Source organism: Equus caballus, chromosome 22 (genome assembly GCF_041296265.1).
Source record: "Equus caballus isolate H_3958 breed thoroughbred chromosome 22, TB-T2T, whole genome shotgun sequence".
NCBI lineage: Eukaryota > Metazoa > Chordata > Mammalia > Perissodactyla > Equidae > Equus > Equus caballus.
Genome location: NC_091705.1, coordinates 11,805,996 through 11,824,804, shown reverse-complemented (window position 1 = coordinate 11,824,804; position 18,809 = coordinate 11,805,996). Strand labels below are relative to the sequence as shown.

Genomic DNA, 18,809 nt, shown 5'->3' with positions numbered 1-18,809 from the left:
TGTTATGTACATAATATAACAAACACAAAAATAGAAGTTAAAAAAGTTGAGATTAAAATGAATAGAAATTCTGTTTTCCTCCCACGTCCTCCGTGAATTGTCTCGCATATCCCACAAATGAGCAGTTCCGCCACTTGGAAAACCACTGAGCTACTCCATCCCCCACCTTCAGCAAAGAGCAATAGAAACTATCCCAAATTGGCATCATTTAAAAGATAACTTTGTTACTTTTTATTAGTACTTAGATTTGTTGTAAAAAATTAGAAATACAGAGAAGTAAAAAGAACATTTTAATCACTCATGAACCACAGAGGAGTAAACTACTCTTGCCATGTTGATGGATATCTTAATTGATGTCAATTTGAAAGACGTTGCAAAGAGGAAAGTCCATAAGCTCTGCTAGTCATTCATTCTAATGTGACCAACTCTCACTTTACCTTTTCAAAGCATTAGACTCTAATATTGTCTTCCTCCTCAATTGACAGGTTAAGAAAAACAGGCCCCAAAGAGTTAAAAAGGCATGGCCAAAACCATAGGATTAGTGATAGACTAGAAGTAAGAATTGCATTTTATATATTCTGGATCTCAGTTGTTTCATTTGTAAAATTGGGGAAATATTTACCTGCCTGAATTAAGAGAATTGAAACAAATGAGTTCTTGGTCCCTTGTCATTTTACTTTCTCTTGTTCTATGGAACACAGAGATGAGTGTTTAAAAGCTGGGTGGGAGAGAGTGAAGCATGGTAGGAGAGAGGAGGATGCTAATCCGTTCCCATAATGCTCCATTTTGGTTTTGGCCAGGTTGATTTGCTGTATCATGAAGATATAACCCACGTGTAATCTGCAACCTTATCTTTTTCTTCCACAAGGTTATATACAAGGCATTAAACTTTAAAATAAAGCCTGAAAGGGTCAGCATGGATTGGATGCTTTTATTTCTCTCCTCCACCCCAAATATAAATTTAAACATTCATAATATGGCGTTAGACTATTAGAGAATATGAAATAAAATGAATTAGCATCTAATATTCCTCGAGGACTGGCTTATAAACCACACCTTAATGATTTAGATCTTTCTCCTCTTCTTTAAAATCAAAGAAGCTGGCAAAAGAAGACTGTAGCTCTCTGAGGCTCTAGAGAACAGAGCCACTAGGAGTTTAAAGATAACTGATGACAGACAATCTCTTTGCAGGTTTTAGAAGCCCTGGATGAGATGGGTGATCTCCTATATCTGAAATATTCCCGGCACAGGAAGTCAGCACGCCCTGAACTCTATGATGAGACCAGCTTTGAACTTGAAGATTAAGTTTCCTGGTGAATGGAACCTAAAGACTTTGCCAGAAAGACTTCCCTCTCTGCCTCAAAAGGAATATAAATGGATTTCTCTCCCTTTCTAAGGACAATTTTGGTTTCTGCACCAGCTTAATTGAAGCAAGGAAGATGTTGTGTTTTCAATGTCTTCAGCTCAGAACTGTGGAGACAAAAATATGGATCCAGATTTTAAGTTTCTCCTCTCCCAGGTATCCTACTAGAAATACACACACACACTTCTCAGAATATTTTAAACGGCAATGAGCCTGTGTTTGGGTGCTACTGTGCAGCCTCTTTGGTCCGGATCCTTTCAGGAGTTCCAACCAAATGAGGGAGTTTTGATTTTTTGTTCAGTAGATCTCATGATGTGTTTACATATTTCATCTGCAGATGTGGGCAAGAGTGGTGGGCAGTAGCTGACCTCCATGTTCCACCCATGAAAGCACCAGCTAGAACTCATCCATATCAATGGAAGTTCTAGGCAGGAGGGTAAAGAAATTTTGCTTCTACCATTTGCCACATTTGGACTTTTTCCAGGGATGTGTCGAAAGCCATAGTTAGTATTTTGAGGGAGAGAGCAGAACTGGCCAGCAGTGATTAGAGATGGCTTGGAAGGAAACTTTCCTTTTTCTCTTGTTGGCCTCCTACAGTTTTACAGCTGAACTTTTGAGGACTTGAAAATTCAAGATTTTTGTTTCATAAGCAAGGGGGCAGAAGACCAATAGAAGCCAATTTTAGGCCTAGACTAAAACTGTAAAGTTATAACAATTTCAACGTTGTTGGTGCCATAAAGAGTGAATTAACTTGCATAGCCTTTATTACTTCAAGGAATAAATTCTCATTTTCCTATTGAATTTTGAGTAAATGGTAAGAGTCACTTTCCTTTAGAGTTGACTCCCAAGACTAACTTGAAGAATGTACTGACTCAAAAACATTTAAAAGCAAATTCTATTTAACTTTTTCAAGACTGACACCTCCATTCAGGTGTATTAAATGGTACTGTCATCTGGCACATGCACTCCAATTTGGTGCAAAGTGAGTCTGCACACTGTTAGACAACTAACCGTAATTTACTTGAGTTCTCTCTGTCTCTCTGTCTATCTCTGTCTCTCTAAACATGAACACAGACTTCTCTGAATAGCACCCTTTTGCTAATTGGATCTAGTTGGTATGGAAAAAGCCAGTGGAAAACCTTATCTTTAACAAGTTCCCAGATGGTGCCCAGATTTGGAAACTCTAAAGAGCAGTGGTGACCTTTTAGCAAAGCTTCTGTAATAGTTCGAATGAGTTACAGAACATTCCACTCCATCAAATGAGACTATAAATAAATCACTTCAAGAGAGGTTTGACTTGGTGTGACACAGATGGACCCAAGCTTTCATGCTGTGCACTGAGATAGAAACTCAACCCGAAGCACCAGTGTTGGATGGAGCAATATGTCCCGATGTTCAAACTTATTAAAAGATAAAAGTGATAAGCATGGAAAGCTTTTTATGGGAACATTATAACCCCTAGTAGGTGTATCAGTTTAAAAGTGGATCACAGTGATAAAGTTCTTCATGAACGTTTGCAAGCAGAAGAGGAGAGGAAACACAGTTGCCCCATCCATTGACTGATTTTGATAACTAAATTCCAACCCTTCTCAATGAACTGGTGCAGCATTACTTGTGCAAAGAAAATACATATTGTACAAACATGTAAAGAAAAGGAAGACACATAGGTCTTTTCTCTTGAAAGTGTGCATTTAAATGAAATTGGTCCTGGTTAATTGTCCGAAATGCATGGATGTCTTCAGTCCTATAAAAGAAACAGGAGACAAAGAGGACAAGGGAGCATCTGAACAAGCAATAAACATCCTCTTCCATTCTGGATGTCTGTGATCTTCACACACACCTTCACACCCATCCTTTGAGTTTTAAACCTCTAAAGGGGTGTCCTTGTGAGCTGGAATGTCTACCATTATTACTTTTATGGAAGAGCTTGAGTTTAATTCATGTTAGGAAACTATTTACTTACCTACTCAGTATGGGAGGCAAGGAGGAAGTTAATCTCTTTTCATCACGATCCAAGAGTCCTGGGGCAATTTATTACATTCTCGAGTACAAGATAAAAGGCCTATCTCTGTTGGAGAGTCCATGTTGAATATACACTTATGAGAACAACTGTAATCCAGGTGGAATGCTTCTTGAGCACAGTAGGTGGGATCCGGGTCCTCTGGGACTGTAATATAAGAGTATATGTCATATAGAATGAGGTTGGTTAAAAGGATAATTGGGAATACTGAGAATTTCTTATTTTTATAAGAAAAGGTCTTCTACTGCTGGGTTAGTAAGACCATGATTTCAATTCAATAGGGATTACTGTCTCAATCACTATACCAGAGCCAAAAATGTCTCTTTGGCTGGTTCTGTTCGAAAAGAGAATTTTCTAGCAAAACTATAACGTTGTGCACCCCCAACCCTCCCATTTGCACATACATAGATACATACACACACACTTTTCTCTTCCTTTACGGAGCATGCAAGAGTATAAAGGTATGGAGATGAGACTCTGATTGGTTGATAGATGGATGAAGGTGCTGTTATAACAATGACCTTCAGGGAAGCAGAAGATAAAGGATCCAGACATATTTCTAAGGAGGATGCATTTGCATAATAGGGAAACGGCATAGACACGTTCCTAATCTTATCATGGAACTGTGGCTTCACAGATGTTTGGCTATATTACTTTTCAGCATGTTTTGGTTTAACAGAAACCATGGGCTTCAGAATTTACTGGGAAGCTTGTTAAAATGCAGATCCCTGAGTGCCACACCAGACCTCCACTCAATCAGAATAGCTGTAGTACCCAGAAATCTATATTTTAGCCAGTCTTCCTAGGGGATTCTGATCCATGTCATAATTTGAGAACCATTAATGGAGCTTGGTTTGATAGTTCTATTGGCTCTAATAACATAACAGAAACCTTGTTCTGATTCTCTGTTGATGGTTAAGGGTGTTTATACTGCTAAAGTAAAGTGAGTTTTCCAACTTTTTCTCCTCAATGGGGCATTGTGTTCCCATTTTCTAGGCATCTTGTCTTTCTACAAAGATGGATCCAGTATTGATGAATAATCTGTCATTAATTTGGACAAAGTTATTCCTTGTTTAATTTTCCTCTGTATCATTTCCTACAAGATGTTTCTTTTCCTTTTCATCACCTTCTTCCACTGAATGTACTGTCTTGTTTCTTTTTTTCTTCCTAGCTCTTAAAAAATCTTCAACATCTGATTATTTATTTATTCCAACAACAGCTCTTGAAAATGCTGCAAGTTTCAACAGTTTTTCAAACATGCAGTGCTCCACTGTGTGTTTCTTTAGAGATAGCAAATATTATAAATGGCTTACTCTGATTTAAAAGTTCTGACGAGGAAACCTTAACTCTCTTAAATATATACTTTGATTTACAGCAAGAATAACAATTTCATTTTGAATTGGTCTGATGACTTCTTGGCAATTTTTCCTTGTCTCAGTAAAAACAATATATTTGAAGTCCATTTTCTCAAAATGCCCTATGCAGCTGTGTAATGTTCAGAAAATTAAAAGAAGTCTGTATTTTAAATGTTTCTAGGCAATTATTGCAGGACATTGTCTTATAGTGGTGTGGTGTGTGGTATGTGTGTCTGTGTGTGTGTGTTTCACTGAAACATTTGAGGTGACCAATTTCATTTCATACTGCCAGTGAAATGTTAGTTTCTTTAATAAACAAATTATCAAGATTGACAATAAAAAAATAATTGATGATTTTGTGTTGATTTAGTTTGGATGACCCTAAAAACTGATTGATTTGCATTTAAAAATTTCATTGAGGAAAATTGGCAAGGGTGGCTGGCACTGGCTTGCACTGTGTCACAAGAACCAGTTGTGTTCATCTCTTCCCAACTCCGTGTTCAGTGACATCACATTGGTAGCTTGAAACTGACCACACTGGGAGTATTTATACCATGGAAATTGGCAAAGACCACAAATCTTGAGAGACAGCCGTTAAGCATTTATCAGCACATCACTGAGACCACGCATAATGGTGCGATATCTAGGCGGGAGAAAGGGAATAAGATTGGAACAGTTGAACCATGATGTCATGATAACAAAGGCCTCAGTCAATCCCATGGGGAGCTATGCAACTGAGATGCTCCTTTAGAGTTATTTCAAAATGAGACAAGGGAGCCAGGCTTTTATGTCCTCCGCCATCAACTAGCCATGGGATACAAGCTACCAAGGGAGAGGTGTGGGGGAGGGTGTTACCTTGGGCAAGAGGATTCTATTCAGCTGAAAGCAGTTCTTGAGGAGGGACTCAGGTTTGAGCTGACAGCAGTCCATCTACTTAAAAAATTTACTTCTAACCCATCCATTTAAAAAAAGTTTTATAATGGAAAATTTTAAGCATGCAGTAAAATAGAGAGACTAGTATAATGAACACACAAGCACCTGTCATCTAGCTTCAAACATTATTAATTCTATCTCCCTGACAAAACTTCACTCCCCCCCCCACCAGATTACTTTGAAGCAAGCCCCAGAAATCACATGATTGCATCAGTAAACATTTCACGGAGTCTCTCTAAAAGGCAGAGATGTCATAATTTGTCCCTTAATTTGTTTCAACCTCATTAAAAGATAAGTCTTCAGGATAAAAAAGGCATCAAAATGGGTCAAATGTTAACCTTTCTTTCTCTATCTCACCCTGTATGCAAATTTCCTGAATCGAGACCAGAGATTATTCCCAAGTAGGTATATGGTGTCTTGAAAGATAACAAATCAATTATTTTTGGACACTTATTTGGTGGCAGACACTGTACTTAGAACTGTGACATACATTATCTTCTGGGGACTCTCGTAGAGCTTAACGGTGGACTCGTCCTGGGAGGCAACAGTGTTGAAGTTACCAGGGGATTTGCCGTGCATAAAGAGGACTTCTAAGACTCTGACAGATCATTGCTTTTTTTCTGAGAATGCGCTCTTCCTTATTGAATCAAATTTCTTAAAAAATTATTTCAGCAATACTTTGCATATTAGCAGACATAATTCAAGCAGGGCTAAGAGAATGAGTGAGACCAGCTTACCTGTTTGGAAAACGTTGCTGCCTGTGAGAGTCGGGGTTTAAGGTAGGGCTTGTCACTCTCATTGCATCCTTTGGTCCAAATGAAGGGCTTAAATCTGACGGTTGCAAGTCAACTCCTCTGAAAATTTATCAAAGATACAAAATCAATAGAATATCCAACATCAGGAGGTCAGAGTAGAAGCAAGCAGGAATCTTTTGCTGTGGCATGAAACAGTGCTCCCTTTTATTCAGCCCAGATGCTAATTTTTATATCAAAAATATTGATTGAAGGGGCTAGTGATTTTGGCGCTCACCCAAGTTTATTCAGGATCTTTCTTAATTAGGTTTGGTAGGGCTGCAATGCCCATGGCCAGGGTTAGGTCTGGCTCCAATCACCACATCATGCTCTCTCCTTCATCACTGGCCAAGGAATAAGGCAAGGAAATTCCTGCTTCTTTGTTTCTCCAGCCCATAAGTATGTTTTTTCCAAATTTGAAGCATGCATGGAGCAAACGTGTAAGGAAAACTGAAGAACTGTAATGGCTTCACTGTGATGAGATCAATCCAGCCTATAACCTGACTGTGATTCCCCAGCATGAATAAGGCCCTGTGTGTGAAAAATGAATGGGTAGCAATGTGAGATCATGGAAAAAGATCTTGGCAACTTTTGAATGAAAATTTTTCACGAGGCTGATGCAGCCAATCAGTCTATGAGTTTTTTAAAAGGGAAAAATAATCTCTTTTGCCAACAACACATGATTTCTCCATAATGTGTCTGTTTCGTAAATACTGGTAGTTAAGTCATGCAACTGTTTTAATAGTGTCCATATCAATTTCACATACTTTATACCAGTCTTTTCAAAACATCTATGCACACATAAAGCATCCATAAATCATGGTCACAAACTATTGACACCTACGACAAAATGTGTTTTCCTTTATGTACAAAATAGTGTGTTGATATTTAAAAATATAATTCAGTTTCCCTAGAACGTTTTCCATTAAACACCTATAAAGAGTTTTTAACTCAAAGAATTCTTAGATAAAACTTAAAAGTATACACTCATAACATATCTTAGTAATGAGACACCTCTAAGTGGGATCAACCAAATGTTAAGGATTTCCTATGTAGAGAAGTCTACAAGTACTAGAGATAGTCAATGTTACAGGCACATTATACAGAAAAATTAAAGTATTTTATTAAAGTGCATACATTTCTAATAAGATAAACACCTAACTCTTTTGGAATTACATTGGTTTTTTTTGACTGTGTATTTATTATTTATAATAGACAAGTAGAGAAGAAATATCCTAGTTATTCAAATTAATCAACATGGATCTCGATTGTGAATAAGGATGGAAGATCAGGGATTACCGGATATTTGTGGAAAACCAGCAACACCAAAATGAGTGGCCAAGATGAAAAAAGGAAAAAACTTTCACCAAAGAATCAGACAATAATGGAAAAATGAACTTTTGAAATATTCTAATTATTATCCTTGTTGATCAACCTGATTATATGAAGATATTAAAATCCACAAAATAAAAATAGGTTGATATGAAAAAGAACGAGATTTCACAAAAATTAAAAATATTTAATATTTAAATGTTTGGTGAAAATAAACCAATAGAAAGCAAGGAAGAAAATTTCATAAACTCTCTCTCAGAATATAAAGCAAAGGACTAAAAGATAGAAAACAGGAGAGAAAATTTAGAAGATATAGCAGATCCATAAAGGAGGACCAATATCCATATAATAAAATGTTGAGAAAGAAAGAAAGGGGAAAACCGAAGGCAGGGGGAAAAATCAAAGGGGCCAGCCCCACGGCATAGTGGTTAAGTTCAGCCTGTTCCACTTTGGTGGCCCAGGTTCACTGGTTCAGACCCCGGGCACAGACCTACACCACTCATCAGCAATGCTGTGGTGGCAACCCATGTATAAAGTGGAGGAAGATCAGCACAGTTGTTAGCTCAGGGCTAATCTTCCTCAAGCAAACAAAGAGGATTGGCAACAGATATTAGCTCAGGGCTAATCTACCTCAGAGAAGAAAAGAAAATCAAAAAAATAATAGAACTATTTCCCTGAGGCTGAAACAAAACAGAAGGTGGAAATGACCAAGTAAGTGCTGAGCTGATGAATAAAAAGAGATTTTCTTTCTTTCTTTTTTTTTTTTAAAGATTGGCACCTGAGCTAACAACTGTTGCCAATCTTCGTTGTTTTTTTTTTCTGCTTTATCTCCCCAAACCCCCCTCCCCCCGTACATAGTTGTATATCTTAGTTTGCAGGTCCTTCTAGTTGTGGCATGTGGGATGCTGCCTCAAGGTGGCCTGACGAGCGGTGCCATGTGCGCACCCAGGATCCAAACTGGCAAAACCCTGGGCCACCACAGTGGAGTGCACAAACTTAACCACTCAGCCATGGGGCCGGCCCCTAAACATAGATTTTCACCTAAATGCGTCTTCATGAAACTTTGCTATACCAAGGATAACAAGAACTAAAAAGTTCCCAGCTAGAAAAAATAAAACAATCTCACCCACAAAGGTAAAAGTAACAAATTTTATTTTTGAATATTACAAATATGTCCTCCAAAAAGTTCATTGCAATTTTTATACCCATCAACAGTATATAAAAATACTCATTTCCCCAGTCTGTACCAAAGCTGAGTATTACCATTTTTATGTTTATATTTATTCTATTACCATTTCAATCCGATAGAGAAAAAAATGGGTTCTCAGTGAGGTCTGATTCCCATTTACCAGCGATATAATTTTCTCATATGTGTATTGGCCATTGATATTAGTCTTTTGCACATTTTTTGTTTGTGTCCTCTGCCACTTTTTCTCTCATAAATGTCTCTGGCAATACTGGATGCTAGAAGACAATGAAGCAATGCCTTCAGAAACCAGAGGGAAAATAGTCTCGAATCTAAAATCCTATATCCAGAAAAAATCTATAACCAATCAAGGGAGGGTGAAATAGGGAATTTTTTACATGAAAGATTCAGAAAGTTTATTTCCTCAATGCCCTTTCTTTAAAGAATTACTTGACCAATACTCCAATAAGCACATCCAAGCAAAAGGAAGACATAGTATTCAGAAAAGAGCAGAATCAATCCAGAAGTACAATATAAAGAAATCCCAGAAGGATCATTTATTAGTTAAAGTAGATTAAACTGTCATAACAGAAGGTGATGGGCTGTTTCTTGCTCAGGTAGAAGTCCAAATTTGTGTCTGTGGTTGGCAAGCACTCTCTTCCACACGGTGTTTCAAGGACCCAGGCTATTTTCCCCTGGTGGCCCCACCAAGCCCCAGGACTGTCTTGTTTCACGTGCAGTTGAGGCTCCAGATTTCAACCTGTGAGAAAGGGAAAGTGAGCATGGAGGAGGCCCAGATCCTATCCCAGTCTGATGATTGACTTAACTCTGACTGTTTGGACACATTCTGAGGATGATGACCGGCCCTGATTCCACCATGCAAAGAGAGTAACCAGAGACCTATAAGAAGAAGAACTCCTGCAGATAACACCCTGATATCTCAGTTCCTAGAGATCCAGCCCTCCTCCCCCAACACTGCTGCAACACCAACCCATTTTCCCCTGTCAGATAGATGAGACCTATGAGCTCTGGCCATACTCCAGTTATCGAGCCCAGAGTCACGACCCACAGCCGGCTGGTGGGCAGGTCCGACCAGGCACTTACCCCATCTCTCATTCTCACCACCTCATCTCATGTGGATGCATTTGCCTCGTTCCTCAGAAATGGTACCTGCAAGGTGGCTGTCAGATCTGAATGCCCTCAGCTAAGACACCCTTGAAAAGGCTGAGCCGGGCAAGGCTGGAGGAGGGGGCATCACCATGGCTGGTGTCCATCTACGTGCAGCTCTCAGGCAGTGGGAACTCTGTTCTGGCCACAGGAACTTTGAGCCTGCCAAGTCTGGCCCATCTGCTGCTCAGGATATGAAAAGAGAGGTGACACGTTTCTCACCTCTGTGATCTTCACTCTGCCTCTCAAATTGTCACACCTCACTTCAGGCCCCTCCTGGGTTTCATTAGTGATGGGGAAAGCCAGCCAAGTGGGGATTAGTATAGGTTTGTTTGGGGTTGGCTCTTTTAAAATTCCACTTTCACAGGGTAATAGCCTGGGGTCAACTCTTCAATGAAATGATGGAAAAGAGAAAATGTGGGGCACTTTATGGCTTGTTTATGCATCTGCATCTTCCCTGGTGCACGTTCCTGGAGTCTCTCCCCTCCTGGGTTACGACCTTTTGGGGTTTTGCAGCTTGTTCAAAGCTGCTCGTCAGTGACAGTTTAAGGACTAGGGGAGGTAGCCACTAAAAACAACAGCATACACAGCAATTCATTTCTGCCCCACCCCCACATTGTGTCTTACTCTGTTTTCACCATTCAGCCTTAAATGTGAATATATGTGAGTGAAATGAAAATAGAATTTATACATAGCAGGCCTTCACCTTGCAGAGGTAAGAATTTGGGGACGTGCTTTTAGAAAGCTCTTGTTCATCAGAATTCCATGAGTATTCATGTTCAGGTCTTTTGGATTTATACTTCCAAAGTGAGACAGATGTTCTACGAAAAAGGAAAAGTACCAGAAGCAAAAATCCAACAGTGAGCTTTATACTTTGAAACTTGCTTTTTTTGCTTCTGGAAAAAATAAAAGGTTTTCATTAAAAAGACACTTAAAATGAGAGATAGGCAAGTTGAACACAGATTTAGTTAACCAAAGAGCTAAGAAATTATTTAAAAGCTGTCCTATGTTCATTATTGTGCTCTTGAATTGTACTCATGAGGTATTCCAATGAGGACAACTTCTTTCAACATTATTATTTAGCAAGTTTTAATATATGAGATATGTTAAAATGTACTTGTCTCTTAAACTTGAAATTCTCCCTTTGAGAATTTTTGCTAAAGAAATACTTCTTATGAACTTCAGTTGCTGGCAACATTGTAATCTAAATAACCAGAAACTCTCTCACCGCAAAGTAGAAATACTACAGAAAACGTAAGATCCTTCTGAATGCAGAGCTGAATCTGCAAGAAAGTTTGGGAAATCCCCAGGGATGAAAAATAAAAGGAACTTGAAATCTAAAGCTGTAAGAGTTCAGCTGAAACTCTGGCAGCCCTATGGGTGTTTTCTTGTCTCAGTAACATAGAGGCTTGGGTTTTAATAACTATTTTGGAACACAGGCGAGGACTTGGGCCAGTGAGAGGTGAGATGTTGCACTAGAACAATCCACCCAAAAGCAGGAGAGATGACAAAATCTAGGCTCTAGATGGAGGAAAAAACTTGGTCTACTCTGAGAACTCATAACCATAGGACTGGCCTCATGGGTTTAGCATTCACGTTTACAGCAGAATTCCCATGTCAAGAAACAAACATAAAACCTGTTCTGGGCTAATAATACCCATTGTGTGCCAGGCAGAAACCATCAGCAAATCTCTCTGAAGGGGCATATTCTTATACCAGGAGGTCAACCCAGTGAGGCCCCACAGAAGATTAGTTGACAGTCCAAAACTACAAAACTCATGGGAAAATAATCCCCTATGAGCAAGCACAGTAGAAGTCAATATCAGAAACAATGACAATGACACCCTTGGAAAGACACCACAAAAAATCATGTTTAAGTGATTGAAGACATAAAAAATGAATAGAACATATGAGAAAGACAGGACAGATTTGGAAAAATAGAACTTTCAGAAATGTCAAAATATGATCATTGAAAACAAAATCTCAACAGGTGAATTAAACAACAGCTTAGACACAGTTTAAGAGAGAATTAGTGAACAGTAGGAAAGAAAATTATTCAGAATGCAGCCCAGAGAGAAAAAGAGATTAAAAAAAATATGAAAGAGAGCTTAAGAACAAGTTAAGGATATCACAAAGATTTAGCAATAAGGATCAGAGTATTGCTTATAAAATCTAAATGTTGGAAGTAATATAACTGTCCACACACAGTTTTGTTTAATTTTAATATGTCTTATTTTTTAAGATTTTCATTTAAGATTTACTTAAGTTCAATTAACTCAAGGCTAAATGATACTATAAAAATATATCTATCGATATTGAAAGTATAAATATTTTTATAAAACTAATTAAATATTTAACATACGTATGCATGTAAATCTATAAGAAAATATCTACAAGACTATACCCCATTTTCTTTGGGTAAGGATTATGGGGGCGGTGGTATGTGTATATAATCTCCCACAAGCAAAAAATAAAATAAACTTAATCTGGAGAAAAAAAGATACCAACATACTAGACTAACTCAGAACATCACTCTAGGATTAACAATTCTTTCTTGTTTCCTGCCTTGACTTGAAGTCCCCATTGGCTGGGTGCTGAGCCCCACAGATAGTGGTCAAAGCTGCTTACAGGGTGTGATTTGACCTGCAGAGACAAAAGAGTGGAGAGGCCTCTTGAGAAGGCTTGTGATCCATGCAGAATGAAACTTGGCTCTCAGATTTGGAGTGTCCAACACTCAGGGTCAACATCCGGATTTTTCGGGGACCCCGGCCACCATGTCCCTTATCCCCTACAGCTGTCCACTCTGAGAAACCTGCTGCAAGTTTTTTAGGACAACCAGGCAACTGCTTGGCAGTAAGCCTGGTGAGGATACTAACAGAACTGGATTCCGTCCTGTCTTATAGGATGAATTTGTTGATTTCTGCAATACCACCATCCGCCAAGTCCCCCTTATGCTATAGAGCTTGTGCTCCATGGGGACATAATTGGCCATTCTCGGGGTTGAGGGTAGGCAGCCTGACTTTCTCCGTAGTCATCACTCATCCAGGCTTTGGGTTGGCTTCCTCATCCCATTCTGAATTCTGATTCCAGGGGTTGACAGTCACTCATGAGACCCAGATACTTACAAGAGAGAAATCAAGGGACAGAGTAATGATTTCGAGAGTACATTCTGTCTTGGACTGTAAGTTTCCTGCTTCAGGAGGTCACATCACTGTATTGCAATAACAATTACATATCACAAGATATAAACACTATCAATATGCTATCAGCACAACAACATTTCCAATAATGGCAATCTCACGTATGACAGCCTGGTAATAGCATCTACATTTGATTAAATACCTGTAAGCTGCCAAGTACTAGTCTAGGTACCTAACAGATACAACAGCAGCACCAAGTAGGTGATTGGAGGGGTTTCTTTAGCTCCTCCATTATGTCCACCAACCCTTCCTTAGTTGGTGATGTGTTCCCAATTTTCTGCAAGGTATCCAGCCCCTGCTTTCCCTTCTGTCTAGACTGCTCTAAGTTCCCCTAGTACAGAAATTCTAGAGCAGCCACTGAACATTTGTTAACTTGTTTGTTCCTTAAAAATATTTGAGTCCAGCATCACTGTTTCAATGTTAAAGATGAGGAAATAGACTAAGAAGAGCAAGTAACTTGCCCACTGAAATAAAATGGCATACATCACCAACCCACAAGATTCTACATAGTCTGTCCAGCCCCAAGAGCCAAATTCTCTCTACTCTCCTAAATTGCAATAGTAACATTTATTGAGTAATGAATGTGTGAGGATCTCTACTCTCCTATTGCAACAGGACCAATTATTGAGTAACGAATGTGTGAGGCTCTGAACTAGATATTGGAAAAGGACGATAAAACCACTTCTGTCCCTACCTGCAAGATGCTCACATCTGGTAAATGAACCCAATGGTTTGGTTAAATATAACAAACATTATTGAAGGCCAGCTGAGTTCACAGCAGTGTTTAATAAAAGGAGTCATAATATCCTCGGGCTCATTTTAGTCTCTGCATTCTAGCAACTTCTTATAGCAGATGCTCTGCCTGTGTCCTCTCAACCCTCCGTAAAGGTTACCTGCAGCTTGGTGGACATTTTCTTGCACACTGACAGTTTTCTACTGCAAACACCTGCATCCCTCTACCTAAGAGTTTTCTCTGGATTCAGTAGCCCAAGTCCACACAAGGCAAGAATTGATACCCCAAGGGTAACCCTTCCCAGCGAGCAATGGGAATGGCAGATGAGCACTTAGACCTCTTTGCCATCTGGGGATGTAATTTGATGGTATGTTCTCCACAGTCTCTCAGAGTGTCCTCAATAGGATAGAGCTCCAGTTGCCCTCATTGATTGCTCATCAATGAACCCTTTTTGGCTGTCTTCTCTTCCCTGTCTGTCTTCCTTCCCCACTCTCTCACCATGATTCTGGAATTATCTCCCAAATAAACTACTGGCACCCAAATCTTTGTCCTTGGGTCTGCTGCTAGGTGAACCAAAGCACAAAGACACCTCTTTCCCTTTCACCCACAAACATATAATCTTGAAGTCTATGGTCTAATTGGAGTCACAAGAAGTTGCCCAGTCAACTATGACATTGTTATAACCTTCTCAAAGAAACCAAATGTTGACCTTTCCACAGGACCATCTTGCCAAAGAAACCACGAGCTATATAGAAAGTGCTCAGTCAAATCAGCTGAATCTCAGCTAACCCACAAACATGTGAGTGAGAAATAAATATTTATCATTACAAGCTACTGAGTTGTCACACCAACAGATGGAAACGTCTATACCTTTTATGTAACTCAATGGTAAGAACTCAAAATAAAATAAAAACCAAAGATTCAGGAAGATTTTTTTTCCTCAAATATCAAAGATAAAAAATAATATCTAATATATAATGAATCGATTTAAAAAGCAATAATATCACGAAGAACCAATAAATAACAGACATGAGACAATAATTTCACCTAAATAAATACATAAAGAAAAATGTTGATTTTTGGATAGCAACAAAAAGAAATACAAAATAAATCCATAGTAAAGCACCGTTTTCAATTTTCTACCTATTAAATATGTGAATGATAGAAATTGAATTTTGGAGAAACTAGTCCCCTGGTCTTAAAACAGAATCCAAGCACTCACAATGATCACCAGGCCTCCCCTCTGGCATAATCTCCCACCTCTCTCTTCCTCCAGCTCGACTGCCATATTTCTTAGAAGGTTTTCGTTTCTTCCTGCCTCAGGTACCTCCCAAACATTGTTGCTTCTGCCTGGAATTTTTCCTTCCTCCTCCTCTTCACCCCTACTCCCTAGTTCTTCACTTCTTCTTTCTCCTAGTTGACACAAGTGTACTATGGATTGACAGGCAGAATTGTCCACGTTATTTAAATTGTTTTCTCTCTAGCTATCAATTCTTTTTTGAGTGCATCTAGGTGATTTCATGTAATGTACTTGTATGCATGGTTAAACTCCACTTGGCTTCTTTCTGACAATGGAATTCCCTCTAAAATTTAAGTACAGAATGCCATTTTACTGACTACCTGCTATGTCTTACATTCTTACTTTCTCATAGATTATTATCTCATAAAATCATAGCAATAATATTTCAAGGTAGCTAAAGGGTACTTATTTTTACCGATAAAAACAGTGAGACTCAAAAGGAAGGAAAGGGGACTTTGGTTTCAGCTCTGGAATGTAAAGAGCCTGAAAGTTGTCACTCTCATCCTTACAAAAAGAAATGGCTGAACAAACTGAAAATCAATGACTTTTCTTGGACCCATGAGAGAACTGAGACGGCAGGGAAAAGTCACTCTGAAATCTGGAGAGACAGGGACATCCAGAAAGTCACAGTCAAGATCTGATTATCTGGAGCAGAAGCTGCTGGAGCCATAAAGTAGCAGGAACACTCAGATAGTAATTCTGATGAATTGCTGCAGGCTGAGTGTGGAAACTTATGAGTGTGAAACTTATGAGGGATGAAGTCTTGGGGTGGGGACAAACTTTTATGGGGTTTACCCCCATGAATCCCACCAGGCTTTCACAGTGAAGGTCTAAAAAAGATCCCCTTCTGGGTCTGGCTGGAGAGGGAAAGAGTAATCCTTGTAAAAATATGTCCAGAACATTTTCCAGCATGAAGACTAACTCTCCAGGGGAAAAAACATTGCCAGAGCCTTATTCCATCTGAGGAAGGGTCATGTCTCCCATTCCAGACCACTCCAGCCTTCTTATTTCATCTAACTGGGGAGTGGGGATCATAGTCGACATAGTTGATAGGGAACAGGGTTCTGGGGAAATAGATTGGGAATGCTGGAGCCAGGGAAGGAAGTAGGAGGGAGAGGGGGAAATAGCTATACTACTAGTAAAACACTTGTGAAGGTCACAGCCCAAAGACATAGGCTGACTAAAACACTGAGATTTAATCAAAAGACTATCAACATCTTATCACCACACTAATAGGGCTCCATAATGTAACAGTGAATTACAGCTGAAGGAGCTGATACAGGATCTTCAGGGAAACCTAAGAAAAAAAACAAGGACACTAGAGGAATTTGAAACCTCTTGGACCTATAGCTATAGCAAGCCTTAAACAAAGTCACACTCCAAACCAGGCAAACATAAATCCTTACACTAAAGGCTTATTTATCTCAATTCCAATAATCCAATAAAATACACAAAGCAAAAACCACAGTCTGAAGAAACAAAGCAATCATCAGCATCAGACTCAGATATGACATGCATATTTGAATTATGACAGGGAATTTAAAATAACTATAATTAATATATTAAACGCTCTAATGGAAAAAGTAGACAACACGCAAGAACAGATGGTTAATATAAGCAGAGAGATTAAAACATTAAGAAAAATAAAAAGGAAATGTTAGAAATAAAAAGAAAAAAACACTGTAACACAAATGAAGAATGTCTTTGATGGGCTCATCAGCAGACTTGACATGACTGAGGAAAGAATCAGTGGGCTTGAAGATAGGTCAATAGAAACTTTCCAGAACAGAACATCAAAGAACTGTAGGGCAATTTTGAAAGGTGTAACATACAAGTAACTGGAATACCAGAAGACGAAAGAAACAATGAAACAGAAGAAATATTTGAAGTAATAATGGCTGAGAACTTTCCAAAACTAGTGACGGACAATAAAACAGATCCAGGAAGCTTAAAGAGGACTAAAAGGATAAATACACACACCAAAAAAAGCCCTAGGCATATCATATTCAAACCGCAGAAAAAGACAAAGAGAAAATCTTGAAAAAATGAAGAGGAAAAAAACACCTTACCTACAGAAGCACAAGGATAAGGATTACAGTGGACTTCTCATCAGAAACTATGCAAGCAAAAGGAAAATGAAGTGAAATATATGAAATATTGAAAAAAAAATACCACCAACCTAGAATTCTATGTTCAGTGAAATTATGTTTCAAAAACAAAAGAGAAATAAAGACTTTCTCCAGCAAACAAAAACTGAGGGAATTCATAATCAGGAGACCTGCTCTGCAAGAAATGTTAAAAGAAGTTCTTCAGGCAGAAGGAAAATAATGTAGGTCAGAAACTTGGATCTACATAAAGAACCTAAAGTGCTGGAGAAGGAATAAGCTGAGGTAAAATAAAATAGTTTATTCCTATTATTCTTAAATTAGTTGAAATGATAATTTTTTACAGGTAATAATAGTAACGATGCATTGCAGTAAGTGGAGCATATGGATAAGTGAAACAAATTACAGCAATGCCACAAGGGATGGGAGAGATGAATTGGGAATATTCTGCTAAAAGGTACCTGGACTTCATGTGAAGTGTTACAGTGTTATTTGAAGGGAGACTTAGATTAACTTTTTTTTAAAAAAAAAGTGTAGTTTACACTCTAGGGAAACTACTAGAAAATTTTTTTAAGTATAATTAATATGCTAAGAGAGGAGATAAAATGGAATCAATCATATAAATTGTTCAACTAAAACCAGAAAAAGAAGAAAAACAGAAAAGAGGAAAGAGGCAAAGAACAAAACAATGAAAACAAAATGATTACAAACATGGCAGATATTAATCCAATTAAATCAATAATCACTTTAAACATGAATGCTCTGAATACATTAACTAGAAGACAGAAATTGTCATAGTGTTTGAAAAATCAAAGAGGTGGTTAGTGGAAGAGCCCAGATATGCTCCCAAGACTGTCTGAATCCACAACAGAGGCTCTTTCTTCTTTACTAGAGCAGCTGGGTGTTTCTTTCATTAAAAGAAAAGGGGGGAGAGGAGACTTAGCACTTACATGTTTGATATACGAATACCTCCTGAGTTACGTTACATCCATCAAAACATAAAAAAAAACAGAGAATAATCTGAAATAACCCTGGATATTCAAAAAATTATTAAGATGGTGCATATACCAGTTAGGAATGCAAGTAAGAAAATACCCAGTAAACACTGGCTCAAACAAATAGGATTTAGATCTCTCACCTAAGAGAAAGACAAGCAACAGGCAGTTTCTGGCATGAGTTCTGCTGCTCAACAGCGCCATCAGGGAGCCAGACTATTTTTGTCTTTTCACTTAACTTGCCTTCATTTTTGTGCTTATAGCTGCTGCCTCATTATCACAAAACAGCCACCATAGTTCTGGACTTCACATCATCATTCATGGCAGGG

General features: G+C 38.5%; 1 protein-coding gene and 1 long non-coding RNA gene across 3 annotated transcripts in view; one reads left to right on the top strand and one right to left on the bottom strand.

Annotated features, from left to right (window-relative positions):
- The window catches only part of SPTLC3 (serine palmitoyltransferase long chain base subunit 3), a 148,307-nt gene extending 143,215 nt beyond the window's left edge, over window positions 1–5,092 (top strand). For both annotated transcript variants that reach the window (XM_001492503.5, XM_005604475.4), the window contains exon 12: window positions 1,192–5,092. In XM_001492503.5, the coding sequence (XP_001492553.1) occupies window positions 1,192–1,305 (114 nt within the window). In that variant the 3' untranslated portion in view covers window positions 1,306–5,092. The remainder of the gene's footprint in view (window positions 1–1,191) is intronic.
- A 4,415-nt stretch (window positions 5,093–9,507) lies between these two features.
- LOC138920208 (uncharacterized) lies at window positions 9,508–18,187 on the bottom strand. Its single transcript, XR_011431018.1, has 2 exons — window positions 12,660–18,187; window positions 9,508–10,968 (listed from the first exon to the last, which is right to left on the bottom strand). It is a non-coding gene; the product is annotated as an uncharacterized lncRNA (long non-coding RNA).
- Window positions 18,188–18,809: the final 622 nt, after the last annotated feature.